Below are 22,752 nucleotides of genomic sequence, written 5' to 3' on the forward strand. Positions count from 1 at the left end.
CGCTGTGTGTGTGTGTGTGTGCTGCCTCTCCGCTCCTCTCTGTGACCATGCCCAGTCTCTCCACCCATAGGGAGACAGGGGGTGGCTGGCTTTCATCTGCTCACAGTGGAATGCTGTGTCGGCGGGTGCGCATTGGTGGGTGAGAGGGGGCAAAAGTCTCTGTGTGTGTGTGTGTGTGTGTGTGTGTGGTGCATGTGTGCCCTGGCCCTCCCTTGTATTCAACACTTGCCATGTCACTCTCAAGTGCTCCGCCAAGGGGATGCTGGCTGATACACCGTCCCAAAATAACCACCACCACTCTCCTCTCTCAACCCCCAGCGCAGCCGCCTTGGCCAGCAGCCGCGGCTCAGCGCTTTGCCTCCCATCTCCCCACAGCACCCCGGAGCTTACAGCAGAGGAGGGGGGTGTGAAGAGGGGGTATTTTAGGAATGTTTATGGTTGTATTGTCCATAGAGTCCAACAGCTCCACGGTCGTGTCTGGGTGCCTTGGGGAGCTGTCATGAGTGTTGCATTGGTGTTACGAGCAGCATTGTGTACACAAAACACATAGGCATTGAATTCAAAGTGGATTTGTGGATAGAGAGACAGTCCTTTAACAAATGACTCAAGTTCAAGTCCTATGTTGGCAAGCATCTCCCTGCTGAAGTGTCCTTGAGCAAGATATTGAATCCCTTCCAGCTCCTGGGGTGCTGCACTGTAGCTGACCCTGACCTCTGACCTCTACCCGAGTTTTCCTATGGGGATCAATAAAGTATCACATTTTTATTATCATTATTATTATTATTTGAGGAAGTATCAGGGGATCAGCCTAGCCCAGTTTAGCCCTTGGCCTAATTCGATGAGCCAAATTTTTAAGAGCCAGCAACAATTATGTTCCTATAACAGAAACAGTGTGGAAACAAGAACATGTAGGCCTGTGCATATTCTATTTTAATATGTGTCAACCTCTCAAGTGAAAGAATCTCATTACACAATGTTGTATGTTGACTACTAGCACTTAACTTACTACTAGTTTAAAATTCCTCCTTCAGAAGCTGGAATGGAAAACACAAATGGCTTAAACTTCTATACCAGGAACTTGTTGGAAAAGAGTGGACCCACTCCTTTCCAACAAGTTCCTCTACTACAATAAAATAAAAAAGAATCACTCCCACGCATCAGCCCTTGAATTCTTTCAGAAAACAATGCTTTTTGCTGTTAATATCGCAGGTGACCCGGGAGGAAGAGTCGCTGCAGTGTCCGGATGTGGACGTGGCACAGCGCTGCAGCAGTTCCGGTGAATGTCCGCTTCTGATACCGAGGAAGGATTAGAGAAACACCCCGGGAGGACATCGGCGTAACAGTTTGTCGACCACCGGGTTTCTAACTCTGCTCTGAACAGAGGACAGCCTAACTATTTACAACACTTTGGAGGTATGTTTAGATTTGAAACCATTTATTATGTGACATTCCTGCCTAGCTTGATACGGGGACTAGGATTTTGCTACGTTTGCTAATGCTAGCTAGTGCTACCAGCTAGCGTCGCTCTGCGAGATAGCTGAAGCCCACTAGTTGGCTAACATTTGCTAGCTCCGGTCTGAGGATTCACAGCTGATTCAACAACTGCTGCTGTCATCATGATTGAAGTGGTCCCGTTGCTAACGTTAGCTAGCTAGGCCCCATAAGCTGGCAGTCTGGAAAATCAACGATCCTCTTCTGCGCATCGCCCTGTGGCTAAGCTAGTAACAGGTAGCTTGCGCTGGCCAGGTTCAGTGTTGTGAGGTTTTGGTTGACAAGTTAGCTTGCTAACGTTAGCTAGCTAGTAAGGTAACAGTAATGCGGTACTGAGGTTGTTCCTGTTAGCATACACTTACGCTAGCTAGCTTTCCTCGGCTGTGCTTTTGATCACATTATCCCTCAAGGTAGTTAGCGATATATTTGCATGTCTTAACTTTCCTACTATGGAAGAATAAGTTTCGTTGTGACTTAAGAATACTTCTGTAGTGTTTGACTGAAATGGCTAAAGAGTAAATCGCTCTTCGTGTTCAGTAAACTGTGAACCTAGCCAGAGAGGAGCAGATGTGGGTCACTCAACAGGCCCGTCATACTAAATAGCTGCACGACTCCAGCGATTGTGTTTCTCGTCGTGGCACCTGCACTGCTGAATTATTCAAAGGCCCTGCTCGCTTAGCCCGTGTTTGTCTGTCAGATGATACTCATCATACTGTCACATAGGTTAGGCTAAACTTCACAAGCCAAGTGAATAAACAACACAACTTGTGCACATCTGTTGGCAAGAATGAGGTTGACATATGATATGTAGGAATGATCTTGCTCAGTAAGTTGATTGCTCTACCAAGTTACGTTTTGGGACCTTCACAAGTAGGTAAATGACCTGGCTGTGATGGCCCTTAGACATTTCAGTCAGATGGAGGCATGGGTCCAGTAGAAGGGACACTTAACAAATCTAACAGTGTTTTCACTTTTTATTAACCATTTCATCTCCTCCTGTGGGAGAGAGTTACAGGTCTTGTGGCTTGTGCCTGTGGTGCTGTAAGTTAGCAGACCGAACAGACCACTTTTGAGTTTGTTTTGGTTTAAGTCAGTGTCTTGTGCTACTTTCAGTATGACAATCATGTGCATCCTCTGAGTAAAGTGTTAGGTGTCAGGCTTTGTTATTGCTCTGTGTGCTGAGTTTCAGTATAGTTAGTGACTAAAAGGTGCAATTGGAGGGTGTGACCAAGTCAAACATAGAAAGCTAATAAAGGTGTTTCTCTGATACAGGAAATATGAAGGATATAAGTATGGTTGACTGTTGTGCCCACTCTCAGTTAAAAGATGTGCAGGCTTAAATGTTCTGAAAGCTTTGTGTGTGTTACTTTCCCCATTGTTTGTTAGTTCAGGTGTGAGGTGCCTACAAACTCAGCTCGCTCTGGGTTATGTGTCTTCCTGTGACTGTCCTGATTTTTAATGACAGCATAGTTGGAAACAGAAGAGAATGTATCCTATAGGTTACATAACCTTTGACTGAATTGCACAACTCCTGTTCATATATCAAGATGAAGTCAAAGATTTGGCGGTGATATCCTATCCTCTCTCAGATCCATAGCTTGTGGTGTTTGAGGTTCTGACCGTCGTCTTGTAGCAGCACATTTCCCCCTTAGTGTGAGGAGTGCTGTGTGGGCAGATTCTCCTCTCCGCTGGAGAGAGAGGCCTTCACTTTAGACCCAGCGTAACTCAGGACTCTCAGCCTTTCTCATCATCAACGTCACTACACTGCCCCACAGGCTTCTTTACTCCAGGCATTCCAGTTGTGAAATCTCTATTTTCAACTCAGTAACAGGCTTGACAGGCTTGGTTGTGAATGATTGTTTTGAGTAACTCTTGGTGATTGTGTCATAATCTAATCCAGATTTAGGGATGAACTGAGGATGAATGTAAACCAGCAGACTCCCATGGCGTCTCCATACGGCCAGCCCCAGCCTGGCTATGGCCAGCCCAGCTACGCTCCCCTGGGTGGGGGGTACCCCGCCCCCTACGCACCCTACAATGGCCCTGCGTCAGCCTACCAGCCCGGGGCTCCCCCACAAGGTAAAGTGCAGCTTCTGTCTGTGTGTTTTTGAATGTTTGTGTCTGTGTGTGAGAGAGAGAGAGAGAGAGAGAGGGGGACACACATCAGATTAGCCGTGATGCTGTTCAAGCATTCACAAGGCCATAACCTTGAAGTGTCCTACCCCCTTCCCTCAGTATGAGTGTGCTTGCAAGTGTGAGAAAGAGCAGCGTGCCACTGCAGTTCTAGCTTTTGCATTGTGTTCATCTGAATTTCCTGTGCCCCCTCATTCCTTCACCTTGCTTTAAGTATTTCCCTCCATCTCTCTGTATTTGTCTTCTCTCCCTCTTTCTTGTATTTCAGGTTACTCTCCTTATGCAAGCTTTCCCTCTAAGGCTGTGGCAGCCAACCCAGTCTCTGACCTGTCCTCTTCTCTTGACTTAGGTAACTGCCTCCTCTCTGTCTCTTTCTTGCTCATTTCCCACTCCCACACGCTCTACTATCATTGCTTTGGAGCCAGACAAAGATGTTGGACTTGTTTGTAAAATACTGGTCAAACTTCCTGTATATACAAGTGGGCATTATCCTTCCTGCCATGTGCTCTTCCCCACAAGCACTAGAACAGGATCAGTTGAGCCCGCCCCACGCCAACAGCTGTTACCATAGCAACCAATCTGTTACTGACCTCAAAGTAATTTTTTATTACAGAACTGCAATATGAACCCTAAACGTGGACAACACTTCTAGGTTGTGACAGATCTGTTCCAAATTAGATCTTATCTCTATTTGCTATTTCAGTGTCTAGTAGCAAAGGCAGAGTGATGTCTCACTTCCTCCCTGTCTCTGAGCCTGGACATCTCACTTTTTGTTAAATTATTAGTGGATTGAAATTTTCAAATGATTTCTGAGCTGCAAGTTTAATTTTAGAATACTAAAAACTGAAGCGAAGTTGGCAACCTGACAAATACAATACTAGAATTTACAGACGTACCGGTCTGGTGTTGATTTCAAGCCCTGATCAGAGCATCAGTCCCATGGATCTGACTTACACTCTTAACACACATCCCTTGCTAGCCTGGTTTCAGTATTTAGTCTGTCCTCCTAACCCCAGAGGGAAAATCTGGGAATGTAACCAGGTGGTTCTAAAATAGTGTCTGGGATCCACAGTGGCCTATAGCCATGTTCAGCTCGCTGCACTAATCTCATCACTGTAGAACGATTGATTTCAGAAAGGATTCAGGATTATTGTGAGCAAAAATTATTATGTCTATTGCAGGTAGCAGTGTAATCTTTTATCCCTGTCTTTCAGGTCCTGCCAGGGGCCCTCCTACCTCTGGGCCCCCTCCAGTCTCAGCGCCTCAGCCCTACTCCCAGTACAGTCAAGGGGATATCCAGAATGGACCCCCACCTATGACCCAGGCACCGCCCAGGTAATTACTGATTAAAATCACATCCATGATGTGTGCTTCAGAATGTGTTTTTTTCTTCAGGGGAATTCTAGATTTAGACATCTAACTTCCATTTATTTCTGATTGAACCTTAGTGTTTCTGTGTTTTTTGTGGTCTTGATCACGTCCCTGCTGCATGTTTGCATAGACGGTCTGTATACTTGGGATGCTTTCACACCAAGCATGTTTGAAGCGGTTTATTCAAATTCTTATTTTTAATTCTTAGTTTATTCCAATTACAAAAATGTAACAAGTTAAACGTTTCTGCTATGGTTCGGAAAGAACAGAAAATGAACTGTAGGTGTACTTGCACCCGCAGCACGGTGTAAGCACAGATGGTTTAGTGTGTGCGCCGTGTTGACAGTCTGTATGTCTCCAGGCCTGCCGTGTCTCAGCCATACAACCAGGGAGCAATGAACCTGTCAGGGCCACACCCCTCCTACCCCCAGCAGTATGGGGCCCCACCCAGCATGCACCAGGTCACCAATCAGATGACTGGGTTGCAGATCACCTCTGGACCGCCCACACCGGCCGGGCCAGGATATGGTAAGCCTTGAATGGATTTACACTTGACTGCAAAGTCATTAATCGGAAGAATGATGACTACTACTGGCTCTTCCCCCCAGGCAGCTAAATACATGTGAATGGTAGTAAAGAAGATGTCAATCAAAATGGCCTATTGATCTGCCCCAAAAAGAAGTGACAAGTGATCCTGTGCTGTCTGACACTGGGTTCACACAGGAAGCATAGCGACCAAGTACCGCAATTTCGCGTGCGATTCGCAGTTGGGTTGTTCACACAAGAAGCGTATTCCTCCGCGCCGGCCAGCAGCTCTCCTGCTCTACAGGAGGAGAAAACCCCGTGGAAACAGCTGAAGGCTGCTTACATTGTGCTCCAATAGCCACCAAACCTTCATCTGTTCACTGTTGTCCTTGTAGAAACAATGCTGACAGCTCACTGTACTTTTCCACATCAGGGATTAACTTTATATCTTCCATCTTCTTCATTTCTCCCTTTTTTCACAAACTTCCTCATATCAAAGCAGTCACATTTATTTATTTGTTTTCTCAGCATGAGTCGTGACTTGTGATGAGGCAATAATTAGGAAAGCCTAGGGGACCTAGATATATCTCTCCACGGCCAATGTGAACGACCTGACCCATTAACATGGGCGCTGAAAGGAAGCGGCCTCCGCTTCGGGGCCGCTACGCGTCCTGTGTGAACCAAGCGTGACAAACGGGTGAGGTGGGTTAGTGATGAATTTGTTTCATTTACAAACTGGGATGATCTTGATTGGCTTGAAAAACATAAGGAAAGTCAGTCGCACCCTGAACTGAACAAATTTTACATACATAGGAACAAGTCTATCAGAGGCTTCATGACACCTTGAGGCAATCACACTTTGTTGGTCTATGTCTCTCTCCTCAGCTCCGCCTCACAGCTCCCAGCCTCCAATCAGTGCTGCCTACTCCGCTGCACCTCCTCCCTCCTACACCCAAGCCCCTCCCCCTGCGTCCACTGCCCCCACCCAGCCGCCCCCTCCCAGTGACCCTGCACCTCCTCAGCAATACTATGGAGGCCCTCCTCCTTCACGACAGCCATTCGCCTCCTCTGTTCCCCCTACCTCTCAACAGCCGTTCACCTCCTCTGCCCCCCCTCCTCCCTCTCAGCAAGCCTTTCTTCCCTCCTCCTTCTCCGGTCCTGTGCCTCCGCCCAGCCAAGCTCCCGCTCCACCAGTGTCCCAGCCACAGCAGCCCTTCCCGCCCGCCCAGCCCCCCTTCTCCTCTGCCCCTCCACCTGTCAGCCAGCCTGCCTACGCCTCCGGCCCGCCTCCCCCTGCACAGGGCTCCTTCCCACCTAGAGCTCCACCTCCTTCCTCTCAACCTGGGCCCTTCCCTCCCTCCGGTCCTCCTCCCACATCAGCTCCCGCTGGCCCGTACCCAGGCCCCATGCCCTCCCAGCCCCAGCCCCCTCCGCCCCAGCCCTCTCCTTACCCCGCTGGTCCCCCTCCTCCCAGAGCGCAGATGCCTCCCACCTCTATGGCCCAGGCCAACCACCTGCCCCCAGGCCCACCAGGCCCACCGGGCCCCCCTGGGCCTCTGCAGCAGCCTCCGCCTCAGCCTGGCATGCAGGGAGGATACCCCCCTCAACAAAACGGTGAGGAGAGAGTCATCCACTTAAACACTATATGCCACAACCCTCTCAGATACAACCCATATTATTAAAATGGAAACGGGGCATTCACTAAGTGGAAGCTAAATGGATAACTGCATGTTGTTTTGTCCATCGCTCAGTGATTTTCTTGTTCTCTCCAGGAGCATTTGGGCAGGTGAGAGGCCCTCAGCCTGGCTATGCAGGCCCATATCCAGGGCAACCAAACTACGGAGCCCCAGCACCAGCCCCCGCTCCTGCTCCCCCAGCACAGAAAAGACTTGACCCAGATGCCATCCCCAGCCCGGTGAGACACACACACTGTCCCCCTCTGCTGATCTCTTACTTGTATGACACACATGCTGACTGTCAATTTCTGGCCCTCATTTGTTCCACACACCTCATTTTTAGATAGGGTAGCTGTGATGAAAGGTGATTTTTGAGGCGTATGTCTGTGTGAATGTTAAAAATGTGATGTATAAGATTTTGCATGCACTACAGCAGCCTAACAGTAATAATCTGTCTTTGTTGCTTGTAACCTTCTGTAGCCTCCTGTACACATAGAACAGCTTAGCATGTGCATCAAACAGGCTAGATCTACTTGTGCCTGTAATATAGTCGACAGTACCACTAATCTATAATCAATACTACCGATCAGTTCCTGTCTGGACAACAACATAATGCTGCCTGCTACTCGGTACAATCTTGCTGAGTTTTCTCTTCTCACACTCTGTCCCCTTTTTATCTTTCACTCTTTGTATGTATTTATTTTATTCTGTTTTATTTTATTTTGCACATTTTGCTGGACAAACTCTGTTTTGAATGTAAAGCAAGCGTCTGACCTGCCGGCTGTGCAGAAATCAAGACATAGAATAGATCCAGACGCTATCCCCAGCCCAGTAAGTCTCCTGTGTGCCTGCCTTTACCTCTGCTTCACCCTGTCCTCTCTGCTCTGTTGCACTAACACCACAGCTTCACCCCCTAACCCCGGCCTCTAACTCCCCAAAGCCAGTGGTATTCACAATGTCAAAGATGGGCTCCTGTTGCAAACATCAACAACTCAGACTTCTGTTCTACTGTATTGATGGCTCAGTTGTCCCCATTCTTTCCTATTCAGAAGGGCCTGGCAGATATACCAGTACACTGATCTTATCCGCCAATATAGGCATTTATATGCTATAATGGCATCTGATATATTCCAGCTATAATGCCACAGTAAAATTAGCACACTACCACTAGAACACTAGAACAGTCCTGTACCAAAGACCGGTGTACATAACATTGTTTCAAAATGCTATTTGCGTCTTGGGTACTGTGACTTATGACAATTTTAGCAGTCACTGTGGTTTCTCAGTTACTGTGACACAGACCAGATGTTAAGGACATATGATATGTCTTTATTTAAGGATCACTAATAACGTTTATTGGCAAATATATGTCATCAATCTTCCTCTCTAAATCATCTCGCCAGCCCCACTAGCTCAGTCCCACCATATGAGTTTCATCAGGAACTCGAGGCAGCCCATCTTAGTTTTGACAAACATGTCGAGGGTTTCCAGGGTTTGTCATCATTGGGATTCTCAGACAGCCACCCCATCTCAACTCTCCCCCTTGCCCTGCATGCCAGCCTGCAGCGTCTTGACTTACCCACATAAATGGCATGCATTAAGGAATCCTGTCCTTTTTCCAGGGGATGTGGTTTATTTCTGTTTTCCGAATCTTGTCATTCTGAGTCGTGAATGTGCACACAATGTAAACGTGTCTGTCCCACATATCACCTGTGCTATGTCATTCGCCATATCTAGACAAACTCTTAATGGGTTTTTTCAGTGTCTTTTCAGTAGCTGTGTGTGTAGGGTAATGTGAAAGTCTTCTCCTGCATGGGTGTTAGATGTTCATCTTTGAGACTTTGTCAGACCCGGGGAAAATTTGTCATGTGTACTTAAATGTGTGTATCCACGCTGGGAACGTGATGAATTAGGACTGTTTTCCCTCCTCAGATCCAGGTAATAGAGGACGACAAGGCTAAGAGCAATGAGCCATTCACCACGGGGGTCAAGGGTCAGGCCCCGCCCCTCGTCACCACAAACTTCCAGGTCAAAGATCAAGGTAGGCTCTACTTCCTGTTGACATCACCTGCATATCTGCAAACACTTCTACTACTGGCATTGTTTACAGGGCTTAAAGACCTCCGGCAATGTGCCGGATTTCCGGCGTATGGACGTTTTATATTCACAAACAAAAAAAAAAAAACAACTCACTCCACATTTTTGTTGCGTTTTATCCAATCATGTTCAGCAAAGTAATATTTTACAGTTACCAATTGAATGCGAGTACTTTTTTTTTTTTTTTTTAATCCATTGAACAGCGAGCTACTTTCTATCACCATGTAGCACCGATTCCGTGGTGTAGCACAGCTGAAATATGGAAACGAAGTTTATGAAAGCAGGTGAAGATACACGCGCCACTGAGAGAGGAGTATAAAACAAACGTCCATAGGCATGGATTGAATAAACGGGTGGAGACAGGAAACCGTTTGACACTTGGTGTGACAAATTAAGGGAACCGGGTGTTTGTTCTGCACTGTGTGCTCACAGAGGCTGTACGGCACCAGCAGAAAGAAAGTGCTCTTTTGACATGAGGTAAATCCCAGACACAACGCCGCTGTGCGCGCACTCCGATATCTGACCACATTGCCAGGAGCGACAGTTACAGCTGCAGCTTCACAATTTACAATCGTCATTCAGCATAAAAATGTGGCATTGCTTTGACTGTTCTCTACGGAGCTCCCCAGGGGTCACCTGGTAAGAAAAAAATAATTTGTGTGAAAATCCATACGGACACTGATTGGTCAACCGCACACGGCTCCATGCGCACGGAATAGTAAACCGTGCGCATGGATTAGTAAACCGTGCCCTCGAATTAGTAATCGGTGCGCACAGAGTCCTAAACCATGCCCGTGGATTAGTAGACCGTGCACACGGATTTGTAATATGTATATTGATAACGTCAAACAGGGACACCACAGTGGCCCACAGAGTTGCATATAAAATTTATAGATGCATTAACATGCTTTTTCTACAAGCATGATTTATAGGGAGTAAACAGGTTTCGTATTGTCACCAAAACACACATCGGATCATATATGTGAACCACAACCATTGATTGATCACACCGGTAGGTCTATACTGGTGTGATCAATCAATGGTTATGGTTCACATATAGGTCTAGATGCCTAATGGCTATTATAGCTCACTATATGTATGCCAAGTGGTGTGTAATGGCTATGGCTCACTGTATATAGGCCTAAAAGTCCCTCTTTGATGTTATCAACATACATATTACAAATCTGTGCACATGGTTTACAGTCAGGATTATTTCAGGCTCAACATTTTTTTTGGCTTTAAGCCCTGTGTTTACGCTCTCTTTATCCAAAAACAAATCAAATGATTTAATAACACTCTTTTTAATAAAACGGTGTTGTCAGATCTTTTTTAACTTTTATTTATGCAGAGAAAGTTGACTGAATACATATGAACTTTTTCAGCAACACCCTGCTTCACGCAGGTACCCTCTAGGTACCTGCTGCCCCCAGTTATTTGTAGTGCAACACCAGTCAAAAAATTTGAAAGGATAGGACTTGGGTCTCCATCTGAGGAAGATTATGTGGACAATATGGTAATGGTCTTATTAAACAATGGGAGAGGTTTAATTGTTTCTGTTTCTGTGTGTGTGTGTGTGTGTGTGTGTGTGTGTGTGTGTGTGTGTAGGGAACGCCAGCCCCAGGTTTATCCGCTGCACGGCGTACAACATGCCCTGCACAGCCGACATGGCCAAGCAGTCTCAGGTGCCGCTGGCCGCCGTCATCAAGCCCCTCGCCACGCTGCCGCCAGATGAGGTGAGAGACACACCGACACCACCCTCCTCTTTCCACCCTCTCCTCTTAAACTGCCCAACTGTTTCTAAAACCTCAGAGGAAGACACAGTGTCTTCCTCTGAGGTTTTAGAAACAGTTGGTCAGTTGTCACCCTCGAGCCCCATTCAGACTGGGTTAGTTTTCAGGACAATGTCTGGTATGTAGTTGTTCTCACAGGACACACTGTCCTTTTTGGAGGAAACCTTTGGAATCCTTTCAGAAAGCTAGGAAGATGCATTATTTGAAATCATACGTCTTCCTCATCATGTGTCCCATGTGTATATTCTGCTCAGATTTTAGTAACAGTTGGACAGTTGCCACCCTGAGCCTGATTTGCTAGAGATTAGTTTTCAGGACAATGCCTGATATGTAATTGTTATCGCAGGATGTCTGTAATGTCAATGGGATAATCTGTCTCAAAATTACAGAGATGGGAGCAGCTATGTGACCTTGTTTCGTTGTACTCTTCGCACGTGTAACCAATATCCATTCAGACTGGACTAGTTTTACCTGACATAATTTTTCCAGGACAAATTACTGTAGCTAAAAGAGGGCGGATCTTAACCGATGTGGGTGCGGCACTAAAATCTCAGACATGCTTTACTCTCCTCCAAATAGGGTTTTTAGATGAAGCTCTCCTTGTTGCTAATGTTGTAAAATGGATCATGATGTCTGTCAGCCTCTCTTATCCAGATCATTGGATCAAGAAGTATATCTGACTTTCATCTCCTTTTCTCTAATTCAATCTTTCTTCGTCAGACCCCTCCATACCTGGTGGACCACGGGGAGGGCGGTCCAATCCGTTGTAATCGCTGCAAGGCCTACATGTGCCCCTACATGCAGTTCATAGAGGGAGGTCGCCGCTTCCAGTGTGGGTTCTGCAGCTGCGTCACAGAGGGTGAGTTGGTGTGTCTAAAAATGAGGTGTAGAGTTGGAAGTCCTTGGAATTTGTTTTTTGTTTTTTACTCACCATATTGACATCCTCCGTTTCCCCTTCCTGCTGTTTTCCGCCAGTGCCTCCCCATTACTTCCAGCATCTGGACCACACTGGGAAGCGGGTGGACTGCTATGACCGGCCGGAGCTTTCACTTGGCAGCTACGAGTTCCTGGCCACGGTCGACTACTGTAAGGTAAGGCACGGGATTGATGGGGGTCTACCTGGCGGGCTTGAGTCTCCAACTGAGGAGGAAACTAACTTTTTTGCTCATTGGCCACAGTAGCTGTTGGATTCCAAAATTGAGCAGACACTTTCACTATTTTAAGAGCCAAATTGGATTTTGGAATAGAAAGGAACCTCCAAATGATGGTTGGTTACCTGTCAAATTGACTATTAGCGTCGATAAACCAGCCACAGCTTACATTTATCAGCATTTGCCTGTGTTGCCTGTGTGGATTTCCCACCCTGGTCTCCAATGGAGTTTTAGGCCTCATAATATATTTCTCTTTCAACCTCTCTTGATCCTAATAGCACCTAAATTACTCTGGAGAGAGGCAGTTCATATGATGAGCCTTGTTCTCTCAGTAGCTTTGAGAGAAATGAAAGACAACATATTGGATACCGGAGGAAATGTAACATTGATTGGAACATTTTGAGAAAACAAGAAAGATACATTATATGAAATCATACAAATACTTTACACAAGATACAAAATATATAGCACATAGGCTTCCTGTTTGAGTATGAGTACTTCCAGTGGTGGAGTATGTTGTCAGTCAGAAGAGTTCTATATACAATATACACTCAGTATCTTTTTTTTATGTGGTATACCTAGCCAGGTCTGAGCAGGACACCCTTTTGCCTCCAGAACAGGCATGTACAGGCTGGGAGGAGACATGATAAGCCAACAAGATACGAAATGGGACAGGTTATGGACATTAACGTTACTTGGTGATAGAAATCTACGCACCAGAGTCTCCCATAACAAAATAGATGTTCTTCCTGGCTTTTTGTCTTAACAATGTTGTGATAATCTGTGACAGAGTATAACGTTGCTCTGTCTTGTTTTTTTCGTTGTTTTCCATTTGGTGACCTATCCGGTTGTGATGTGATCCCACACACCCTTCAACCTGATTGGTTGGTGGAACTCAAAGTGACACTGATGAGCTGTGTGTTCAGCCAAAGTTGAGTTTTAATAGAGTTTAAAAGGCAGGAAAAACCCTTGGATATTCAGAATAGAACATGGCCTTTCTCTGTCTCCTTCTCTAACAGAACAACAAGCTTCCTCAGCCTCCTGCCTTCATCTTCCTTATCGACGTGTCCTACAATGCTGTGAAGAGCGGCATGGTCAGCATCGTCTGCCAGGAACTCAAGACCCTGCTAGACTACCTGCCCAGGTACACACACACATTAACACATAAACACAGGAAGGGAGAAAGGAAGGAGGGAAAGATGGAATGAGAGGAAGGAGGGAAAGAAGGAATGAGAGGAAGGAGGGAAAGAACAAAGGAGAAGGAAAGGAGCAGGGAAAGAGTGAAGGAAAGAGAGAAGAAATGAAAAGTCTAAAGGAAGGAAGGAGAAAGGATGGATGGAGGGAAAGACAGAATGGAGGAGGAAAAGGGTGGGTGGAAGAAAATGGGGAAGGAGGGAAGGAAGGAGAAAGAAGGAACCAAGAGAGGAAGCAAGGAGAAAAGAGGAGAGAAGGAAGCAAGGAGAAAGATATGCAAGGTGGAAGCAAGGAGAAAGAGAGAAGGAAGGAGGGGAGGAGAAGGAAAGAACAAACCTAAAATGTCTCCTTTTCAAAGTGAAGATTTGCTGAAGTCCTCACAAGTTGCAAATCTCTCTCCAGTCCTAACAAGTACAATAATACAAATACACACACAAGAAATCTTTGCACACTGCATGTTTTTACACTCAGCACTTCACCTTCCAGCTCACCTCTCTCCCATCTCCCTCTGTTTCTGCGTCCAGGGAGAACCCAGAGATGGACTCTGTGGTGCGGGTGGGTTTCGTCACCTACAACAAGGTGTTGCACTTCTACAATGTCAAGTCAAGCCTGGCCCAGCCCCAAATGCTGGTGGTGTCGGACGTATCGGACATGTTTGTGCCCCTGCTAGATGGTTTCCTGGTCAACGTCAACGAGAGCCGGGTGGTCATCGAGAGGTGAGAAGGCATAAAGCAGACACATACACATACACACACATAACCAGATGTATGAGGTGTATATATACACAGATGAAGTAGTCCGGATTGATGGCACACTGCTGTTTGTGTTTTCTAGTTTGCTGGACCAGATCCCAGAGATGTTTGCGGACACCCGGGAGACGGAGACGGTCTTTGGACCCGTCATCCAGGCAGGACTGGAGGCGCTCAAGGTAAACCGCCTCTATCTTTTTCTGGGTTCCCATGCATGTCTTGCAAGTCTTTGTAGGTCTTATAGATTTTGAAATTCCACAAATAGTATAGAAATATTTGGAATTATTTGGAAAAAAGTATTGAATTTTGTAACTGAAAATGTGTAGGAACCCGAATTTCTTGTTCTTTCTCCTTTTATTTGCTGTCTTTTTGTCTTGTCCTTATCACATGTGGCTAGTCAGAGACATGGCTGATGATTGGCATGTTGCTGTGTGTCTCTTCCAGGCTGCAGACTGTGCAGGGAAGCTGTTTGTGTTTCACACCTCTCTGCCCATCGCCGAGGCTCCTGGCAAACTGAAGAACAGGGAGGACAAGAAGCTGGTCGGCACCGACAAGGAGAAGGTAGACAGCACTTTAAAAAGATGCATATTGTGGTAAAGGCTAGGCTTTTATCTGTCAAACAAAGAACATGTATGCAGAGTTAAAATGAAGTTCCACTCCAAAATGAGATCCTCCTTTTTTGACTTCTGCTGCTACCCACTGTGGAATACTGCCATGGTTAATAGCCGAAGAGCCCTGATTGACTCCCTCTCCCTCCCTGTGGTCTTCAGTCTCTGTTTCAGCCCCAGGTGGGTTTCTACGGCAGCCTGGCTAAGGAGTGTGTAGCCCAGGGGTGCTGCGTGGACCTCTTCCTCTTCCCCAACCAGTACGTGGATGTGGCCACACTGGGGGTGGTCCCTGTCTCCACAGGGGGCTCTGTCTACAAGTACACCTACTTCCAGGTGAAGGAAAAACACACTTCTCACTCAATCTCATTCTGAAACGTCTGCTCTTGCTCCAGGGTTTCCCACATATGGTTTATATTCAGGCAGCCCACCCAAGGGAATGTTTTTTTACATTTATTTTGAGGGCTGTGATGCACTAGTTTATGAAAAACAAAGATTTCATGCTTTCGAGCACTGAAAGCATGTTGTTCACTTACAACGACCATAATTCACTGCACCTTTGATGCAGTCAATGCTCCCTCTAGTGATGCTGTGTCTGTGCCGACACAAGCTGAATAGAGAGGAAAAGTTGGAAACAGAATTATGATGGAAGGATGTTGTATGCTGAGGAGGTATCTGCTTTGTTATTAGCTTTACATTATATTTGCTTCACAAAACTAGTGATCATCAAATGGGAGGAATAGTCAGCTAATGTTGCAGTAGTAAGTCAGGCATTGCTAGACTTACAGTTACAGTTAATAAGTCTAGCTGTAGTTAATAGGGTAAGCATAGAGTAAGTAAGCTCAATAAATAACGTTGAAGTTGATGTCAATAAAAATGCAGTCAATATAGTGTAATACATACACACTCACAACTCAAAAAAAACATCAAATCCATCATTACTTGAATGGATTGAATAGAAGAATGAAGAACATTTCTCATTCAGCTCCTCCACTCTCTTTCGTACCCGCTTTCTTATACACTCACTGACTTATACTCCCTCTCTCTGCCATAGTCTTTCTCTCTCTTTTTCTCTCTCAGTCATACTCACCCTTTCCTACACACAAACACCAACCCCTAACATACCAGACTGGTCATTTGATGGTGTGTTTTATTTATCCCAGGCTCAGACGGACCGCGAGCGATTCCTGAACGACCTCCGACGAGACGTTCAGAAACCAGTCGGCTTTGATGCCGTCATGAGGGTCCGCACCAGCACAGGTGAGACTACTCTTACACATCAAAAGACAGTCAGACTAACAGACACACACAAACACACACAATAAGACCCCCTTCCCCGCTCCCCTTTTCCTCCTTCACTCCTCCTCCTGTCCCCTCAGGTATCCGAGCGACAGACTTCTTTGGCTCCTTCTTCATGAGTAACACCACAGACGTGGAGCTGGCAGGTCTGGACTGCGACAAGACCGTCACCGTCGAATTCAGACACGACGACAAGCTCAGCGAGGAAACGGGGGCACTCATGCAGGTGCATGTTTTTGTGTGTGTGATAGACAGATGAGGAAAATCCTGTAAAGGGAGTACGTTTTGTTCTCACTTTTGAAAGTGGCCATTTAAGGGTAGCCTTATCTTTGGGTAGTGGTTCCCAGCTCTGGTCCTCAAGACCCAGAGCCCTGCTGGTTTTCTGTCCTACCAGGTAGTTAATAGCATTCACCTGGTGTTCCAGGTCTAAATCAGACCCTATTACACGGCTTTTCCCTGGGAATATGTAAATCAATCAAGTGAAACAATGCAAACATGTATTCTGGACTGGTTCCTAGGTTGAGGATTTCAAAATGACATGTATGGGTGTGTTCACGCTATTCTGCCTTTTTTTTAAAGGAAAGCCACTGCCTCAACTGCATTTTGTAATGGTCATGAAAAGCCGGTTGCTAGGCTTGGTTTCCATAATGACTAGCTGTAGTAGTTGCCACTCAGCAACAAAAAAAGCTGAATTCCTCTCAGCGTTTCAAAGCACTCTGTTCTGCCTAAAAAGAAGCTAGAGGCAACGTCAGTTCCAAAGCGGCCGCTTTACATCCGCCTTGCAGCTGCTCCCCATTGACTTTAATGTAAAAAAAGAGCTGACTGCTTGAAAAAGCGCATAGTGAACACAGCCTAGGCCAGTTGATTTGCAAGAAGTAATTAATACAAGTGCTACCCATTTCTCATGTGTGTGTTTCCCTGCAGTGTGCGGTGCTGTACACCAGCTGCAGCGGCCAAAGGCGCCTGCGTGTCCACAACATGGCCGTCAACTGCTGCTCTCAGCTGGCTGACCTCTACCGCAACTGTGAGACCGACACCATCATCAATTTCTTCTCCAAATATGGTGAGGACTAACTAACCCCTTCTGAACTGAAAATTATTGAGGGTCAGGTCATTCGGGTTAATGGTGGATTGGTGGAGAACGCAGAACGCGCATTTACACATTCTGCATTATTAGTTAGACAAGCAGACCTGTGTCAGAAGGTTGCTGGTACAAATCCCCAAATGGGCTGGGGAAATGTGAGTGGGGAAAGAGAATGAGTAATGCTCTCCCTTCCCTTAAATTACCATCAAAAAAAGCACTTAACCCCCAACTGCTCCTGTGGAGCTGCTCATTAACCAACAGTGGAAGGCTGTGGCTGTCCATGACAGCTTCCTGGTATCAGTGTGTGCAAATTTGTTGTGAAGCAGGGCATTGCTCAGTCCGCTGATCAGTCCCTGGATGAATACTGGCTAAAATAAATTAAAAATAGTAGATGTGTAAACCGCAGACATCTGTAAATCTGTCTGTAATCAATTGTGAGACTTCTTTCAAGGTTGTAATTACCATCATGAATCATCAAGTTTTTATATTATTATATCCTATTTGCTGCTGCAATGACCCAATTTCCCCATAAGGATCAATAAAGTTAATCTTATTTTATTAAATCCCTTACACAAGCCACTTAAACATTTCTTTTAACATATGAATCCCTGGTGGTTGACATACTGCATTGTAGTTAGATATTATTACGTAGTAGTGGTGTCACTGTTTATGTGTGTGTGTGTGTGTGGTGCAGCGTTCCGCAGCGTCCTGAACGGCCCCACCAAGACGGTGAGAGACAGCCTGGTCAACCAGTGTGCCCAGATACTGGCCTGCTACCGCAAGAACTGTGCCAGCCCCTCCTCTGCTGGCCAGGTATTGAAAACACTAGCATACATACACCCGACAGACAGCACAACCCCTGACACACACACTCACACTGATAATCATCTCCTCTTGGTCATTGACAACATGGAATACCTTGTGTTACAAAAACACTGTAAACACTCTCAGAAATGATCAAGTTCCTCTTTATCGTTATTGACACACATGGGGAAAAATCCACTGCGTACACACAAACACGTACACAGAGAGAATTATCTCGTTGCTCATTGGCACAAATGGGAACATTTTGTATTAAACAGAAAAACTATATGACACACACACACAATACAACCTTACATTTTAGTTTTGTGCTTTTCTGCCTTCATTTTCTGCTTTTTGTGTTGCCCTGATCATATCCACACATCACCAAGTGTCTGTTTTGGTGTGTATTTCACTAACTGTACCTGTGTGCTGTGCAGCTGATCCTGCCAGAGTGTATGAAGCTGTTACCGGTGTATCTGAACTGCGTGCTGAAGAGCGACGTGCTGTTGCCGGGCGCCGACGTGTCGTTGGACGACCGGGCCTACCTGAGGCAGCTGCTCAGCTGCATGGACGTCTCAGAGAGCCACGTCTTCTTCTACCCGCGCCTGCTGCCCCTGGTGAGACCCCACGCACAGGAACACAAAGCCCTTCTCTAGTCTATTTATGTCCCATTATATATCAGATAGTTCTGCTACTCACTGGCTGTTGTAAAATAGATTCAGCTCACAGCTCGGTTCCGAGGCTGAGTCCATCTTGTTGCTTACCTCCTCTTTACAGTAGTGAGTTCAGCTGGGCGCACCGAAGTGTGATGACCCAAGCACAAACCTAGCTAGCCCTGCACTTTCTAGTTTAATGCAAAACAATGCAAAAAAGACCATTCTGAATCTTATTTCTTACATATTAGAGTGTAACTGAAATCGCAAACATTTCTTTCAACTCCACGATGAGCACCGTCAAATTTTTGTATCACAAAATTTTGTGTCACAAACTTTCATTACATCCCTAATTAAGGCGCTGTTGGGTGCGATATGAAGTCTTTCTTGGTTTAGTGTTTAAGTGAACCAACTGATGGGTTAGGGTTAGTGTCTCTGACATTTTGACACATGGATGTCAAATGTAGTTGTTTTTTTTTTTAAATGTATTTTGTTTAAGAGCCCTCTCACACAGTGTATTAGGAATTTTCTTTGCATATTCTTCCAAGCCACACGTGCATGTACCTATTTTACCCAGGGGGTGTAGGTGCTACATATGGATATATGTAGTCGGGTAGCATTACAGCATCCTCCTCTGGTCATACAGACACTGAGACACACATGTGTACACAGTTAAACTATTGTCAGCACCCACTTCTCTACTTAACTGATCTTCCATGGCAGACTGAAGGCAATAATCATGTCTCTTAGTGAGATGTCTGAAATGTTATGTAGAATCAGATGGAGTTAGGAGAGTCAGCCTTGACAGACTGATCGCAATAATCATGATATGGAGGACAGTATGGTTCAGGGTTGCTCCCTCTTAGTCGATTAGCCGTAGTTTGTCAGTCAGTCAGACTGTTTGAAAGATCTTGAACATATTGTGTGAGTTACTTTCTGAAGATTCTCCCTGGCTTTCCAGACAAAGTTGGAAGGCGAGACATTGCCGGTGGCAGTGAGGGACTCGGAGGAGCGGCTGTCTAAAGGCGGAGTTTACATCCTGGAGACGGGGCTCCACCTCTTCCTCTGGGTGGGAGCCAACGCCCAGCAGGAGCTGCTGCTCAACATCTTCGGCACGCCAAGCTTCAGCCAGATAGACCCCAACATGGTGAGAGAGAACACACCTGCTACCGTCTTGTGGTTGTTGACCTTAGCTGATTGACCCACCGTCAGCGTTTAAGCCTAATTTGCTGTTGCTGAGAAGACAACACACTATGTTGACATTACTGTGTTTGTCAGGGACATGAGACATTAATCAGGAATAACAGTGTATGTAAGTGTTAGTTCAGTGTTTGTAATCCTGTTTTCCATTGCTTTTCCTTGAGAAGATGCAACTTTTTACATGGTTGGTCAGTGATGGGGATTTATCATTATTTTTGGAATATTGGCATTTTTAAACTTTGTGCGTGAATGTGACGATGTTGACGTATTAGTTAACCCACCATCTTTTTACATTACTCAGTTTCTCCAGGACAGGGAATATTCATCCTCTTCTGTTTGTCCTGTTTTTACTGTGAACTAGCGTTGCTGCTGTGGTGCTGGCATGTTGTCATGGTATTGTGTCGTTTCTGAATATGTTAACGTGTTGTGTTTCAGACAAGTCTGCCTGTGCTGGACAACCCCTTCTCTCAGAGACTCCGAGAGATCGTCGAGTCCTTCAGAGCACAGCGATCACGATACATGAAGGTCAGCTCTTGCCTGTTTTCTCTCTGTTAACCTCTCCTCCACACTGTCTTGTTCTTCACCAGTCTGCCTGTTCATTCTCACTTTCTGTCCCTCTCTCTGTCTCGTTTGATTAACTCTCTCCCTCCTCTTGTTTGCAGTTGATGGTGGTGAAACAGGAAGACAAAGCCGAGCTGATATTCAGGCACTTCCTGGTTGAGGACAAGAGCGCCAGCGGGGGAGCGTCATACGTGGACTTCCTGTGTCACATGCACAAGGAGATCCGCCAGCTTCTCAGCTAGGCCCCCCCCCTCCCCTCCGCCCCTTCACCTATACGGCCCCACTGACCCCCCCGTCACCTTTCACCCTTCCCTCTGAAAGCGCTTTATCTTTTTTTTTTTCTTTTTTTTTTTTTTTTTACCTAATAAACTAAACCTCCCCTCGCTCTCCCTGTCAGCCAAGGGCCAGAGACATATACGCAGCCAGCTGGCAGATCTTGTCATGCCTGTGTGTTAGAGAGAAAGTGTGTGTGTGTGTGTGTGTGTGTGTGTGTGTGTGTGTGTGTGTGTGTGTGTGTGTGTGTGTGTGTGTGTGTGAGAGAGAGAGAGAGAATCTAATGTTCATAGAGCTCTACTCTGCCTCAAATCTTAACGCTCCAACACAGCAGGAGCTAAATAATTGGCGAGGGAGGGTAGTGTGTATATACACAAGCGAGCATTTGTGTATGCAACTGACTGTGAGTGAATGAGTGAGTGAGTGAGGGAGAGGGCTGATGTTGATTGTAGTCGGTGTACTGTCTGTAACACTAGCACTGAAAGGCTGTTCTGGGTGCATAAACGACCCTCCGATAGCAAACTCGACTCTTTTTGTATGATTGAAACCCAGTAGAGCGAAGGATAACTACATAACAAGACATATATGAAATGAAATAAATGCTGTTCTTTTCCATCTAGAATTATTTTTCTATCTGTCTTTTCTCACATTTTGCCATGGCCTTAGTACCCCCCTCCCCCATGCTGCTCCACTCATCATGTATGTGTGCTTTCATTCCCAGATGTGAACTTAGTCACCCGCTGCCCTCTGTGTTATCTCCCGGTGTGTCGGTGGGTGCTCGCATCAGAGCTTCAGATCTAGATACTCGGTGAACGACCACTCAATCTGGAGTCTGCTTACCTTTTTATAGTTATTACCCGAAGCAAACATACAGGGAGTATCTTAAATCTAAACTCTGGTGTCCACAAACACACTGAAAATAACACTAGTAAGGGCCAAGTGGCTGCTGTGACTACTGTCATCCTCACCAGTAATTACAGTAATTGGTATAATCCAGATTTGCTAAAATCGGCTTCAGTCGAGTGTCTTGCCCGTCGATGCATCGACATCTGGCTCAAGCGGAGCCTCAAATCTTTTCATTGATGAACCAGATGTGCACTTTGAATTGCTGTCATGATTCTGTTACGTCTGAGAGGAAACCACCATTAATTGAAAGTCTATGCACCATTACGAAAGGCCAGAGCAAAAAAAAAAATCAAGGAGGGGTATGGGCTTGTGATCTCAAACATCACAGTATTGGTAAATTCTCCTCAGGATTAGTTTCTGTGGATAATTCTGTCTGTTGGGTTGTTCTGCATTGCACATGATGTATAGAGCTGCAGACTTTACATAAGTCAAAGGATGTGGTGGCAAAAATTGTATAAAAAAGTAATTCACAATTTCCAGCCAACACAAATGAGCAGAGAATAACAGCAGATAGATGGACATGGGTTGTCTTTTAGCTAAATTTATGGGTCTCCACACTGAAGACTTTGGGTGCGTAAATAAAGTATATAATCTGTACAGAATTTAAAAAGAATCAATTTTAAAGACCTGCCTGAACAGCTGTGGTTTGTTAATTGGTTTGGTTTCTCTGTCACAAACACACAATTAGCCTAAATATAAAATCATGGCATTAACTAAAAAGAGGAAAGGCTTAGACTGGCTTTTTGAGACGTTTGTGTATATGTGCGTGTGAGAGTGAAAGGGAAGAGAGAGTGTGTTAACTGTGTGTGCATGTGGGGACGGTCCTGGTGAATTTCTCCTGAGGAACAGAGGGATCAGCCAACACACACACACATACACACACACACACACACACTCCCTGTGAGATTGAATTCAGACTTTTTTTCCATTTATCACTTTCTGTTCCTTTTTTAACAATGTGATTTTTGTGTTCGTTCAGTGTGTGTGTGTGTACCCCTCTGTTCCGTCTTGCGTTTGCGGACTTTGTCTGATTGACCCACCGTCTGACTGTAATCTTAATTTCTGTTCCTTTTTTTTTTTTTCCCACTTCTTTCATTTTGTTTTGTTCATTGCCTCTTGGGACTGCTAATAAAATGATTGTTGAAAGTGAAACTCCACATTGCGCTTCTCCCATCCCTGTTGGCTTTCTG

The 22,752-nt window shown here is 45.6% G+C and overlaps 1 protein-coding gene across 2 annotated transcripts; it reads left to right on the forward strand.

Moving 5' to 3' along the window:
* Positions 1 to 1,290: 1,290 nt before the first annotated feature.
* Positions 1,291 to 22,719, forward strand: sec24c (SEC24 homolog C, COPII coat complex component). Of its 2 annotated transcripts, XM_078290730.1 has the most exons (24): positions 1,291 to 1,413; positions 3,392 to 3,570; positions 3,893 to 3,973; positions 4,839 to 4,959; positions 5,357 to 5,523; positions 6,406 to 7,134; positions 7,293 to 7,435; positions 9,129 to 9,237; positions 10,899 to 11,026; positions 11,804 to 11,942; positions 12,059 to 12,174; positions 13,254 to 13,378; positions 13,953 to 14,144; positions 14,263 to 14,356; positions 14,622 to 14,738; positions 14,948 to 15,118; positions 15,946 to 16,042; positions 16,162 to 16,307; positions 17,006 to 17,144; positions 17,860 to 17,978; positions 18,407 to 18,586; positions 19,584 to 19,769; positions 20,258 to 20,347; positions 20,485 to 22,719. In XM_078290730.1, exons 2-24 carry the CDS (start codon positions 3,411 to 3,413, stop codon positions 20,623 to 20,625), a joined length of 3,690 nt encoding a protein of 1,229 aa, XP_078146856.1. In that variant the 5' UTR covers positions 1,291 to 1,413; positions 3,392 to 3,410; the 3' UTR covers positions 20,626 to 22,719. The 2 variants fall into 2 exon arrangements, with proteins under 2 accessions (XP_078146856.1, XP_078146857.1); XM_078290731.1 differs by lacking the exon at positions 3,893 to 3,973.
* The last annotated feature ends 33 nt before the right edge of the window (positions 22,720 to 22,752 follow it).

The sequence above is a fragment of the Centroberyx gerrardi genome, chromosome 20 (assembly GCF_048128805.1).
Source record: "Centroberyx gerrardi isolate f3 chromosome 20, fCenGer3.hap1.cur.20231027, whole genome shotgun sequence".
NCBI classification, from domain to species: domain Eukaryota; kingdom Metazoa; phylum Chordata; class Actinopteri; order Beryciformes; family Berycidae; genus Centroberyx; species Centroberyx gerrardi.

Coding starts and splice junctions, on each gene's coding strand:
- sec24c (XM_078290730.1), top strand. CDS start 3,411: ATGAATGTAAACCAGCAGACTCCCATGGCGTCTCCATACGGCCAGCCC. Junction 15,119..15,945: donor ACAAGTACACCTACTTCCAG/GTGAAGGAAAAA, acceptor TATTTATCCCAG/GCTCAGACGGACCGCGAGCG. Junction 16,308..17,005: donor AAACGGGGGCACTCATGCAG/GTGCATGTTTTT, acceptor GTTTCCCTGCAG/TGTGCGGTGCTGTACACCAG.